The 13,456-nt window shown below is 43.2% G+C and overlaps 1 protein-coding gene and 1 long non-coding RNA gene across 2 annotated transcripts; one reads left to right on the top strand and one right to left on the bottom strand.

Moving 5' to 3' along the window:
- Nucleotides 1–4,495: 4,495 nt before the first annotated feature.
- LOC145863979 (protein FAM200C) lies at nt 4,496–6,475 on the bottom strand. The gene has a single exon (XM_082968718.1). It carries the CDS (start codon nt 6,364–6,366, stop codon nt 5,221–5,223), a length of 1,146 nt encoding a protein of 381 aa, XP_082824844.1. The 5' UTR covers nt 6,367–6,475; the 3' UTR covers nt 4,496–5,220.
- Nucleotides 6,476–7,192: 717 nt separating this feature from the next.
- On the top strand, nt 7,193–9,844 carry LOC145863980 (uncharacterized). The gene is made up of 2 exons (XR_014382568.1): nt 7,193–8,116; nt 8,478–9,844. It is a non-coding gene; the product is annotated as an uncharacterized LOC145863980 (long non-coding RNA).
- The last annotated feature ends 3,612 nt before the right edge of the window (nt 9,845–13,456 follow it).

Genomic DNA, 13,456 nt, shown 5'->3' on the forward strand with positions numbered 1-13,456 from the left:
TAATTACCGGTATGTTAGCTATCTACCTAACGTTAGTAGTTATACATCAAACTTGACAGTGTATTAACTATAGGCTAACTACCCAACATTTATTGACTTGATTATTCCCGTCATTCTTAGCTTAGCTAAATGTTATAGTCGTTGTGTGTTCTCAATGGACATTCGGGTGGTTTCATAAATTCGCTCTGGCTATCTACTCCGATTTCAGAACACCCGTTGAATATGGCCGGTGTCAGTAAACGTCGGCAAACAAATGCGCAATTCAATTGTTTCCAGCAACACAGTCACCAACGACTGAAAACTGCCTAACCAGCTCTGCTAGGGTGAGTAAAATGGTCAAAGTGGTCTCATTTGTGTCTGGAAGTTGCTAGCCAACGTTAGCTTGGGTGCTTGACTCCTGTTGTAAGGCCAGAACGCTCAAATCAACCCTACTCCTCGGCCCGAACGTCCAGTGTGTGCTCCGAGAGCGAAACGGTCTGAATTTACCCAGAGGGTTTTTTTGTTTTTTATGCAATAGAAACACCATAATATTAATCAAATTAATTAAGCAAGTACCAGTCAAAAGTTTGGACACACCTACTCATTCTTGATTTTTCTTTATTTTGACTATTATTTTGACTATATTTTGACAACATTGAAATCAGTTAAGAACAAATTCTTAATTACAAGGACAGCCTACTCCTTCCTCACCGTCGGGGAATTGAACCCTGGTCTCCCATCCGGTCCGCACGACACAGGGATTACTTTAGCTAAATAGCCCAGTATTGCGACCATTACTTTGTACAGCGCCATATTTTCCATTCCATCCTAACAGATGGAACATCCTACAAGCACAGCCTACTCCTTCCTCCCCGTCGAGGAATTGAGCCCCGGTCTCCCTAGTGCCCTCCCCGTCTATGGTAATGCCAATATGAAAGACTGTCAAATGCTTCTCAAAGATGACCTCTGTTGGTCAAACTAGCACTAGCTTGCAGTAACATAAAAAATGGCTGACAATTAAATGATGCGCCGCAGAATGCTGCTGCAGCCTGCAAGGTGTGGCGCAGTATGATGCAACTTTTAAAGGAGGAACCACTGTATAGCCGACCTAGCTTGCTCATTAAGGTCTTATAAACTTCTTAGGGCTAGGCGTCGACAACTTCCGGTGATATTGGAGGGCGCGCAATTCAAATAAATAATCATAAAAATTATGGATATTAAACATTTAGGTACATACATGTATCTTATATTGGTTAAAAGCTTAAAACCTCTTCCAGTTCCCCCCCCTATTTTCAATTTCCGCCTGAAGACATACCCAAATCTAACTGCCTGTAGCTCAGGCCCAGAAGCAAGGATATGCATATTCTTGGTACCATTTGAAAGAAAACACTCTGAAGTTTTTGGAAATGTGAATTGAATGTAGGAGAATATAACACAATATATCTGGTTTAGATAATACAAGGGGAAAAAAAACATCAGTTTTTTATTTTTATTGTTGTTGCATCATCTTTAAAATGAACAAGAAAAAACAATCATTCAGATAGGATGATGGGAACAATTTCAGTGAAAAACATAAGAGGGCAACAGTACTTGTGCAAAGTTTCAGAATGATAACTTCCGGAATGAGTGTGCTACATCAAATTTAGCATGAAGTCACCCAGGTGTCCCACACAAGTTACCAAAATGTACCCAAGTGGCCAAATTGGTGAAGTTATACATTTTGAAGCAAATAACTATATACAAAATACCTAAATGGTATTGTAACACACCCCCAAAAAATTGTTGAAAAAAATATTTATATAAATGTACAAAAAATACGGGTAACTATTTACAAATCAAATGTATTTATATATCCCTTCTTACATCAGTTGATGTGCTATACAGAAACCCAGCCTAAAACCCCAAACAGCAAGCATTGCAGGTGTAGAAGCACGGTGGCTAGGAAAAACTCCCTAGAAAGGCCAAAACCTACGAAGAAACCTAGAGAGGAACCAGGCTATGAGGGGTGGCCAGTCCTCTTCTGGCTGTGCCGGGTGGAGGTGGGACAGGTAGCACGTCCGGTGAACAGGTAAGGGTTCCACAGCCGCAGGCTGAACAGTTGAAACTGGAGCAGCAGCACGGCCAGGTGGACTGGGGACAGCAAGGAGTCATCATGCCAGGTAGTCCTGAGGCATGGTTCTAGGGCTCAGGTTCTCCGAGAGAGATAAAGAAAGAGAGAATTAAAGAGAGCATATTTAAATTCACACAGGACACCGGATAAGACAAGAGAAATACTCCAGATGTAACAGACTGACCCTAGCCCCCCGACACATAAACTACTGCAGCATAAATACTAGAGGCTGAGACAGGAGGGGTCAGGAGACACTGTGGCCCCATTTACACACTTTCAATATTTGGAAGACCCTCAGTCCTCTACACAATATTGTGCTGCTGATGCCATGTGCCATAGCAGTCTCTTTCTGCTGTAAAGCAAAGGGTCACCAAGCATGTGGTGCAGGTGATGGGGGACTTCATTTTGCATAGAACACAACGACGCCTCCATGCTGTGCCCTTTTTGCCCTGAGGCACATCCATGCCTGCAGAAATACATTTGGGCAGATGAACACTTGTTGCAGGAGCAGAAGGGACAGGTGCAGTGGTGCTGTAGTCAGCAAGCTCCCTGATGAGCAGCTCTTTGAAAGCTAGCTGTGAGATGGGGGGCTTTCCACAGCTCTTAGCAATTTCCTTGTGTAGGATGAATGCATTCACTACAGCAATGTCGATGAAATGGTAGAAGAAAGTCTTGTACCATTTTGTCGTCTTGTGCAGAACATTGTAATAACCTATCAGCGCATCTGACAGGTCCACACCGCCCATGCTCTTGTTGTAGTCCTTCACAGCAGCTGACCCATTAGCGCTCTTCACCCGCCTGACTACGTTATCGCCACTGTAGGATTTGTGGACTGTTGTGCACATCAACACCTCTCTGGTATCCATCCACTTTACAAAGAGCAGGCCATCTTCAAGGATCCATCGCATGGTACCCCGCTCAGCGCGCTTAGGCATGTCATTCACCTTTGTCTTCGGAAAGCCCACCCTGTTGTTGCGAATGGTGCCACAAGCCCACACATGCCGCTTCTTCAGGTCTGTAAACAGGGTAGGGCTTGTGTAGAAGTTATCCACAAACAGTTTGTAGCCCTTCCCCAGCAGTTGAAAATCCAATAACTCCATTACAGAGTCGTAGCTAAGTCCCTTACCGGTAGCACAACTGTTCTTCCCCTCATAAACAAAGAAATTGCAAGTGTAGGCACACACAGAATCAGCCAAAACAAACAGCTTGTAACCCCACTTGGTCGGTTTGTTTCTCATATATTGTTTGAGGCCGATTCTGGCCTTTGAGGCTACCATCCTCTCATCTATGGACAGGTTCTGTGCAGGCTGAAAGTAGGTCTTGCAGGCATCAACAATGCTGAGGTAGAGAGGCTTGATTTTGCAGAGTCTATCAAATGTTGCTGTGCCTTTCTTCTTGTCATTCTCTTCATCATCTTTTGGGTCGCTGATATGAAGTGCCTGTGAGAGAACCAGAAACCTTTTGCATGACATGACAGTCATGGGGAAAGGCAGTTGGTAGAGAGATGATGTTTTCCAGTAGTCCCTCAGGGTTTTCAGCTTCACCAGCCCCATGTAGATGACCAGTGAAAGGTAGCAGAAAAAGTCTGAAATGCAAATGGGCTTCCATGCTACTTTTTTGCCTGCTTGCTTCTTCGCCCCATACTTATTTGTGTTAGACACGAGAGAATCTACAACTGATGATGTGAAAAACAACTGAAAAAGCTGAAGGGGGCTGTAACCTGCAGTCATGTTCAGCTGTGGTCCTGGATTCCTTTTCGGCCTAAATGTTGGTTGAGGTGGCTCCACGTCTGCTTCGAGGACAGTGTGCCACTCGTCTGTCCCTTTCTTGGCAGGTTGCACACTTCCCCTCCTCCGCTTCTTTGTCAGTGCCTTCCCACCTCTAGATGGCCCAGGAGGTGTGGAGCCAGAGACAGCAGGGGTCCGGCTGGATGGACCAGCTTCAGTGGGGGATGGACACCTTGACATTGGGGGCTCCCAATCTGAGTCAGTGGCACTGTGAAAGAAAAAAGTTCAGTTAGAATAGTTTCACGTATGAGCCCAGGTATAATAAACCGATATATATAGAGTACAGGCAACATAGTCACTAGGTTGAAGTGCTGTTCCATTTCACTCTGGCCATTGTTGTGGGCCTGCCCTCCCCTCAACAGCCTCAAATAGGCTCTTTCATGTGGGGGTGGGGTGGAGTGGCAGACACATGCATCTCAGCCATGCTCCCTCTAATCCACAATATGTTGATTGAGTGGTCGCTGTGTGGGTTTGCTGTTACATTCTACTCCATTCCATTTATTTTAGATATATTATTTTTTTTATATATATATATATTTATTTTATATATACATACACATATATATACACATGTATATATATATATAAATACACACACACACACATACACATACACATATACACACACATTGTCTATGGGTCATACGCATACATACAAACATACCCCCCACCCACAATGTATAGCCAATGAGTACTTTACACATTTCATGACATTTTTATATATTGCAAATAAAATGTTAAAAATCACGAATAATATTTGATATTAAGTTCTTGTTAATCTAACTCAGTGGTTCTTAACCTTGTTGGAGGTACTGACCCCCACCAGTTTCATATGCGCATTCACCGAACCCTTCTTAATTGGAAAAATAAAATTCAAAACATAGGTATATATATTTTACTGGTGCACAAAATGAACCGTGCATCAACATCAGTGTTCAAAGAACAAAACCATTAAAACATGATTTTCACACAAAAACAAAAACATAATAATGAATATTTACTGCAAATCAGTGTGACTTCTGCTGTTGCCTTTCAGAGACCAGTTCAGAAATGCGCGGCTTCACCTTGGCAAGTGCCACTCTCATGTCATTTTCGCAACAAAGTCTGTTCCTTTTCTTCGTTTTTATGTCCAGCATCCTCGAAAAGGATTGCTCGCAAAGATATGTTGTAACAAACGGTATGAAAATCTCCAGAGCTTTCTTAGCAATAACAGGGTACGTTACCATTTGTTGACACCAAAACGTTGAGAGCGTTGTTGTTCTGAAGAGTTGCTGTTGAACCTGGCTCTGCTGAATTTCAATGATTTCATCGAGGTATTCATCGATGACATCTGTTGTCTCAACACTAAACGTGAACGGCTGTCTCACACATGCTGGATATGACTCTCTTGTAGGGAAGTATCCGTCGAGACTTTGCAAGCTCATCTAAGTGGGTGGCAATTGCTTGCTTCAGTTCCGCGGGTACAGAAATGTCTCCGATTCCAGATACATCTTCGATCTTACTTACACAGTCGTCCAGCAGGGGAAAGTTTGCGAAGTTATCGTTCTCTGTTCGTCGTTTCCATAACGGTAGCTTTTTTTGAAAAGCCTTCAGGTTTTCTTCCGCTTCGATGATGTTGACTCCACCGCCCTGCATCAGTTGATTGAGATGATTGAGAGCTGCGAAGATATCAGCCATGTACGCTAAAATGAGAATGAACTCAGAATTTTTTAAGCAATCTGCATGACGATGTTGGTGCTCTTGCAAAAACAGGGCTAATTCCACACGCACGGCAAAAACACGATTCAGCACCTGTCCCCGGGATAACCACCGAACGTTAGAATGGTACAGAAGTACCTCGAATTCAGAGCCCATTTCTTTACACAGCTCACTGAAGATGCGGTGCCTCAGAGCACTATTTCGCACATAGTTCACGCATTCCACTACAATTTTTAATACTTCTGCCAGTTTTGGAGGCAAGGTTTTTGTTGCCAACGCATGCCTGTGCAGAATACAATGCGTAACAATGATGTGTGGTGCATCGGCTTTCACTAGCGCACCAAAACCAGACTTTCTTCCCAGCATGACTGGAGCTCCGTCCGAACAAACTGCAGAAACCATATCCCACGAAAGATTGTTGTCTTTGAAGAAGTCATCCACAAGTTTCTTCACATCGGCTGCCTTAGTTGTTGTCGTAAGAGGCTTACAAAATAAAAAATCTTCCTTTATCACGTCGTCTTTCACATAGCGCACAAATACAGCAAGCTGGCTTAGATTGGAAACGTCTGTGGTCTCGTCGAGTTGAAGGCTGAATTTTGCCGGGCTTGAAATCAGATCTGCAACTACTTGAGCCAAGATGTCTTTGCTCATGTCCTCTATTCTGTCGCTAATGGTGTCAATTGAAAGAGGAATTTGGGATAACTTAACCCTTTCACGCGTGAGTTCCAAATATCTAACGGTCGCCCCAGCGTGAGTTTTTTTATGCACGTGATGTTCGAACGTTCTCTCCATTCCAGGATGTGATTGATACGTAACAGTGCATTTAATCCGCGCTGTCCTCAAACCAAAGCATGCAGACTGTTTTTATTTATAGGCTGTTTCAACTTCAATTTCAAATGATTTTCTAACAAGTTTTTATTTTCTAAGAACAGTTTGAATTTAGGTGTGTTCCGCCTCCTCATTCATTCACATAAAAATAGTCATTTTTTTCTTTTGCGGACAATTAAATTTTTGGGACATTTCTGACCCGGACAAAATTCCCCAAGCACTTTCCAATTGTTTGTGCAGTTCAGGTCTGCAGACATTTGCTAATCTCCCGTCAGAACAGGATCTGCACACGTGTTCACATTTTCCATCTGTTGCCCTCATTGTTTTCGTTACTAGTAATAACTTTGGAAATGTGTGCGTTTCTATCAAAGTAAGTGCATTATTATGTTGTAATTGTAGTGTACTGTATGTATGGAGCATAATAGATTTGTGTATATTCTTTATAACCGCGGACACGTGAGGTAACGTTACACATTTTATAACCTTTATGTTATATTCAATCGTGCTTAGGTAGCTAGCTACATTCTTCTATTAGCTCTGTAAAACAATCCTAGTTGCGTCGGAGAAGTATTAGCTTGTGTTGTATTTTGAAGCTACCCTGACCTTATGACTCCCTAGTGGCGCAGCGGTCAATGGCACTGCATCTCAGTGCTACATCTCATCACTACAGACACCGTGGTTCAAATCCAGGCTGTATCACAACTGGCTGTGATTGGGAGTCCCATAGGGCAGCGCACAATTGGCCCAGCGTTGTCCGAGTTTGGCCGGTGTAGGCCATCATAGGTAAATAATAATTTGTTGTTAAATGACTTGCCTAGTTAAATAAAATAAAACATATGACCATGGTTTGTTTATTTGGTCTATTCAGCATAGCTCTGTTCTGCCCTGCCTTGCCCCCTTGTGGAGCTCAAAAGTTAGTTTCTTACTGTTATAACTCAAATCTGTGATTTTGTCAATGCAATAAACTATTTTTATAGCAGTGTTTATTATGTTATTTGTAATATTGTTTTATTGCTATATCCTTATATTGTATTCTAATTAATAATTCCTCTTTATTCTGTACTTTCAGAAACCACAAACAGTATTTGCCAATATCATAACTGGAACTGGACATCTTTCCAGCTGAAGATTGAGGACAGCTTTTGTATGCTAACATACACTCCTTAACAGTTTTACTGGATGAAAACACATAGGCCAATATGTAATAGTCGTCTATTTTATTGAAGTATTGGTAGTTGGTTCAACAACAATTTGTTTTACTAGAGGACAAAAAAATGGAATATGCATAACCCATATTTAATATTCATGCAGTGACTGAATAACAACTGCATTTCCACCCCCACCTCTAAAGGCATAGTATCATGGCAGGTCACCTGTCAGGTCAGTCAGTCACTTATTGCTGCAGATGTGCTCAATAATGCTTGAGCATGTGATACTCCTCAAAGCATGGTGAAATACATAGAGGTGTATCACAAGCTAAACACATGTATTTTGTCATCTTCCTCTGCTTACTTCTCCTGGCGCCAGACAGGCAGACTTTGCAGTGCCTCCGTGTGCGACTACCTTGAGCAGCAGTTTGATGGACTTTGCAGGGAAAATGCCGTGCAGTGAGGCGTAGGGGATTGTCTACAGCAGGGCGACCCCTAGTGGAGGGGCGCCGAGGGGTGTGGTGCTCCTCCAACAGCTCTCTCATGAGGTTCTCTCTGTATTTTTGGTAGGTAATTACTTTACCTATGAGGGAGTGGGGAGGATGAGGAAAGTTAGAGGATGATGAGGCAGTGGGTAGGTTGGTGAGATATTGTCACTGTAATTGCATAATGGATTTGTATGTGAACTGTACATCCAATTACAAAAATACCTTGTTCAGTAATCATCTCACCTGTTAGTTGGCGGTGAACTATGCTGCCGTTGAGGATAGCAGTGTCGATCAGCTGGAAAAATATCTTCTTATACCACTTGGTCGTTTTCCGAGTGCATTCCACAAAGCTGTTTATAATGTCCGCCTTATCCACGGCTCCCATTTTGAGGTTATAGTCTAGCACACAATCTGGTTTGATCTTTCTCTCTCCCGTCAGGTGGTCCACCTTCCCTGTGGCCCGACATGGTTGCTGTATGGACAGTGGAGAGGACATGGACGTCTCGTTTGTCATGCCACTTTACTGCCAGCTGTTGACCGTTCTCCTGGAACTCCACCTCCCCTCTCTGCATCTTCCTGCATCCGAATGGCGGCATCCCCTTCCTGTTCGACCTGACTGTGCCACAGGCCCCTGTGCTGTTGGAGAGCAGATGCTGGAAGAGTGTGGGACTGCTGTACCAATTGTCCACGTACAAAGTGTGTCCCTTGCCGAGATGAGGAGCCAGCATGGTCATCACCACGGACCCGGACACCCCAAGCCCCTCATAATGTTTGATGTCAGTGGTGGACCCTGTGTAAACTATAATATCCTGGACAAATCCTGTCTTCACGTCGCACATGACAAAGAACTTGACCCCAAACCTGTGCCTTTTGGAGGGAATATATTGACGGAACGCCAGCCTACCATAACATCAGGGACTCATCAATGCATAGGTCCTTGTATGGCACAAAGACCCGACCAAATGCTGATGTCAGGCTGATAAGAACAATTCTTATTTTGTATAACGGGTCACTTAGGATGGCAGTAGCATTGTTGACGAAATGCAGGCATCGCAGCAGAATTAGGAAGCGGTCTTGGGAAAAGAGGGTGGCAAAGAAGGGAGTTGCAAACATAGGATCTGTGCTCCAGTAGTCTCTTAGGGAGTTCTTCTTTACTATCCCCATGAGGAGGACTGTCACCAGGAAGGTATACATTTCACTAATTGTGGTTGTCACCCATTTAGCGAGTTTCCCACTCACTCCTGGCTCTCTCTTCTCCTGTAGCTCCAAGGCATAGCGATTGTTTCCCACGAGCTCCTCTGTCAGAAACAACTTGAAGCACTCTGCCTCAGTTGGAAATGGCAAGGGGCGTTGCACTCCAGACTGGGACTCGTCAAAGCAAACAGCACGGCCAGGAGGAGTGAAATGACTGGCGGCCTTCCAGCTACCACAGAACTCTTTTACTTCATCCACTGTCGGTCTGCCTCCATCACCACCAGCATCTTCAAAGGGACCTGGTACTTCGTCAGTGGACAAGGGAACCTCAGATTCAGGGTTCTCAATGGCTACAAGGTTGGGGGGCAGCTCTTCACTGTCACTGTCAGAATCTGATTCCTGACTTTCATACTCAGACTCATTGTCAGAATTTTAAAAAATCTCCAGAATTTCCACATTTGTGAGTTGTCTCCTTTTGAAAGACATTGCTAATGCTACAGCTTAGCTCACTAGCTACATACATAAACAACAACACTGAATGGCTCAGAGTGAGAGGGTAGGTGATTGACTGCCGGCATGCGTCACTTGTATCAATAAATCACCATCAGAAAATGTTTTGTGTGGTAATTATTTCTGTATTTACTGTTTTATTCACGTTTTCAATTCTAGGTGACAAATCATGCATTCCGATTCTTGCATAGATTGTAATGGGCACATATTATGTGTGTAAAATACTTATTTGAAGGTTATACTGATTATGATGAGCTAAGCTAATTCCAGCTGTGTGTATGGAGCCATGTTTGTTGACATACAATGCATTCTGGGTTTCACGTAATCGTCTGACCAAAGATGTTATAACAAAATGAGGTGAGTAAGAGTTCACTCATTTTTTGAGGACTTCTGGAAATGAATGGTGGGATGTGAACGACGGTAGACACACCCCTTCAACGTGCATACTATAAACAGACCGGACTCATCTTGTCTGTTATTATCTTCGGTTTCTGTGAGGAAAAAAATGCATGGCTGCGCGCTGAAACTTATCGTCGGATTACTTTCGATTTCTAGAAAGTGTTTTAGTCAATTATTTTGATCAACGGTGAGCAAACCCGTGATGTGATTAATTGTACATAGTAATTGCTATTAGCTAATTCATAGTGTAGTTTATGTCAGCCGAGAGTTAGAAAATATGACCGCTTGTGTTGCGTCAATCTTTCCTCAGCGCTAGGACAAATGTAGCCTACATTTTTCCGGTTAGGATGATTGTGTTATGCTATAGATACTTCTGTGAATATCTGAACATTGCATCCAAAAATAAACTGCTCACCTTCTGGACAACTTTGTAAGGACTGTGTTTGTGTAAATAGTTTCTGAAAAAAGTGTGGCCAGCTGCGCGCTGAAACTAATTGTCGGATTACTTTCAATAATTGTACATAGTAATTGCTATTAGCTAATTCATGGTATAGTTTACGTAAGGACTGTTTGTGTAAATAGTTTCTGAAAAAAGTGTGGCCAGCTCAAATGTTGATTGTTGCGTAATTCGAAACTGGCCGTTCTAAATGAGCATTCTAAATTAGTGTTCTAATCACACGGGGTGTGATCGTACGCTTCAGGGACCACTGTAGAACGATCACACCCCGTGTGATGGTACGTGTGAAAGGGTTAACTTCAGCCGCTTTTCCCAGCATGATATTCGCCATCTTCAACACAGCTGGTTTTATGAGTGTTTCACCAATGGTGTGTGGTTTGCCCTGCTTTGCGATCAGGTAAGCAACTTCGTACGATGCTGTGAGGATCGGTTTGTTGATGGGTACAAAGCCGAGAACAGGCAGAGTAGCCTTTTCATCGAATCTGGCTCTCTTCACCTTGAATTCAGCGAGCGTTGTGTTCTTGTATTGTCCATCTCCATGCAGTTTAAGGAAGTGTTCTCTTAGTTTTGCCGGTGCTAGACTAGAATTGCTCAACTTGGCATTGCAAATCATGCAGTTAGGACGCTGACTCTCATCACGTTCCGTTATACATGTGAATCCATATTGTACATATTCGTCCGACCACTTTCTTTTTTTGCTCGACATAGTTAGTATGAAGGGATTAAAATATTAAGAAAGAAATCACACGAAGTACCATCACGACAGTCACAATTCGACTACTGAGCGCGCCAAATTCCCTGCAGCACAGATAGGCCAAGCGATGTTGCGTGATCACCTGCAGCCAATGATGGCCAAGCGGGGCGTGTCATCACGAATCATATGAGTCGGGTGTGTGTCTTGACCTCCGCCGAACCCCTGAGACTGACTCACCGAACCCCTGGGGTTCGATCGAACCCAGGTTAAGAACCACTGATCTAACTGTATTGTCCAATTTACAATAGGCTTTACAGCGAAGACATGCCATGCGATTGTTTGGGGACGACGCCCCACATCAAAATAATTTTCAACCAGGTCAGGCTTCGTAAAATCACAAATAGCGATTAAATATTCACTTACTTTTTGAAAATCTTCCTTTGTTTTGCAATCCACAGGGTCCCAGCTACAACATGCATGGTCGTTTTGTTAGATAAAATCCTTCTTTATAGCCCAAGAAGTCAGCTTAGTTGGCGCCATCAATTTGAGTAATCCACTCGTTCAACATGCAGAGAAAGGAATCCAAAAGGCTACCGCTAAACTTTATTAAAACAAGTCAAAATATGTTTCTATTGAATCCTCAGGTACCCTAAAATGTAATTAAAATATAATATGTATAGTTAATATTTCATTTCCATTGTAAGAGCATGGGATCTCAAAAGAAAAAAATTCTGGTTGGTTTTTCTTTGGATTTTCTCCTACCATATCAATTGTGTTATAGTCTCATACATTATTTAAACATTTCTTCAAACTTCAAATAGTTTTCTATCCAATGGTACCAATTATATGCATATCCTGGCTTCTGGGCCTGAGTAACAGGCAGCTTACTTTACTTTGGGCAAGTCAGTCAGGTGTGAATTAAGAAAAATAGACCCTAGCCCTAAGAAGTTAATCGAAATTACGGATCGCCGCTCGTCGTCCCTTCATTACATAGTTTGTACATCTAAATTGTCAGTAGAAACCACATTTGTTTAAGCAAGTCAGCCATATCAGCTATGTTTTTTAAAAAGGATTCACTCCATGGTGCTGAAAAGAAAGCTCTGCTGTTGGGACAGCTTTATGTAGACCCTAACAGTTTGTGGGCACCGTTTGTCAAAGTTATAGTGCAATTAATGTATTGATTAGTGTTGTGTTGTGTAGTGGCTTTGCTGGCATGTATCTAAAACATTTTTGGGGAGTTTTCCCCACCAAGATTTACATGCTACAATCACCACTGGGTGGGTGAATTATAACACATCAACCCTGTTACCTAAGAATGTTAGTATTAGAATGTTAATCTTAACTCTTCCAGATGCCTGGCTTTTTCTTTTTCTTGGAGGTTGGCTCAGCCTCTTCTGGAGCCTCTAGCTGCTGGCTCTCTGCCCCCCCCCCCTGCTGGTTCTTTGCCTGTGGCCTCCTTGACCACTCCTGCTGGCCATCTCCAGATCCAACAGGTAAGCTCTTGGCTTACCTGTTGGCCTATGTCCCACCCCGGCAATTCCTGACCTTGGTTGTAGTCGTGGCTGTGTTGGGTGGTTAGACACCGGGTGATGTACTGAGTGCTGAACTTCTGGATTTGCTCATCAGCCTCCAGATTCATCTGCTCCAGCCATTTCTCCTGCTTGTCTTTTAGGTACTGCTCCTTCATCCTCTCCCTCTCCTCCTTCAGTTTCTGATGAGTCCATTTTTTAAGCAGGGACTGCTCTCTCCACTGCTTATTGAAATCCTCCAACTTCTTCCTTCTCTCCTCATCCTTCAGGAGCTCCTTCCTCTTCTCCCTCTCTCTCTCTGCCCGGGTGATGGTAGATGTTAGCCCTTTGTGTACAGGGATGACTGGGTGGGGAGAAGAAGTACAGTTCACATTCAACTTAGGGGATCTCGTATCAACTTAAATGTGATGGACACAGGGAATTAGGAATAGAAAACCCAGTTGGATCTCAATGATTCTTTGCTCTTTTCAACTGAGCAAGTCACGGAATTTGTCAGTAAAGTGCAATACTTCCCTAAGTTGAACTTGAGACCCAAATGGCACCTATTCTTTGTATAGTGCCAGGGCCGGCCCTAGGCATATGCGATCGCTTAGGGCTCCATGGCAACTAGGGGCCCCCAGACCCCCCAAAAAACT

Source organism: Salmo salar, chromosome 24 (genome assembly GCF_965601325.2).
Source record: "Salmo salar chromosome 24, fSalSal1, whole genome shotgun sequence".
NCBI lineage: Eukaryota > Metazoa > Chordata > Actinopteri > Salmoniformes > Salmonidae > Salmo > Salmo salar.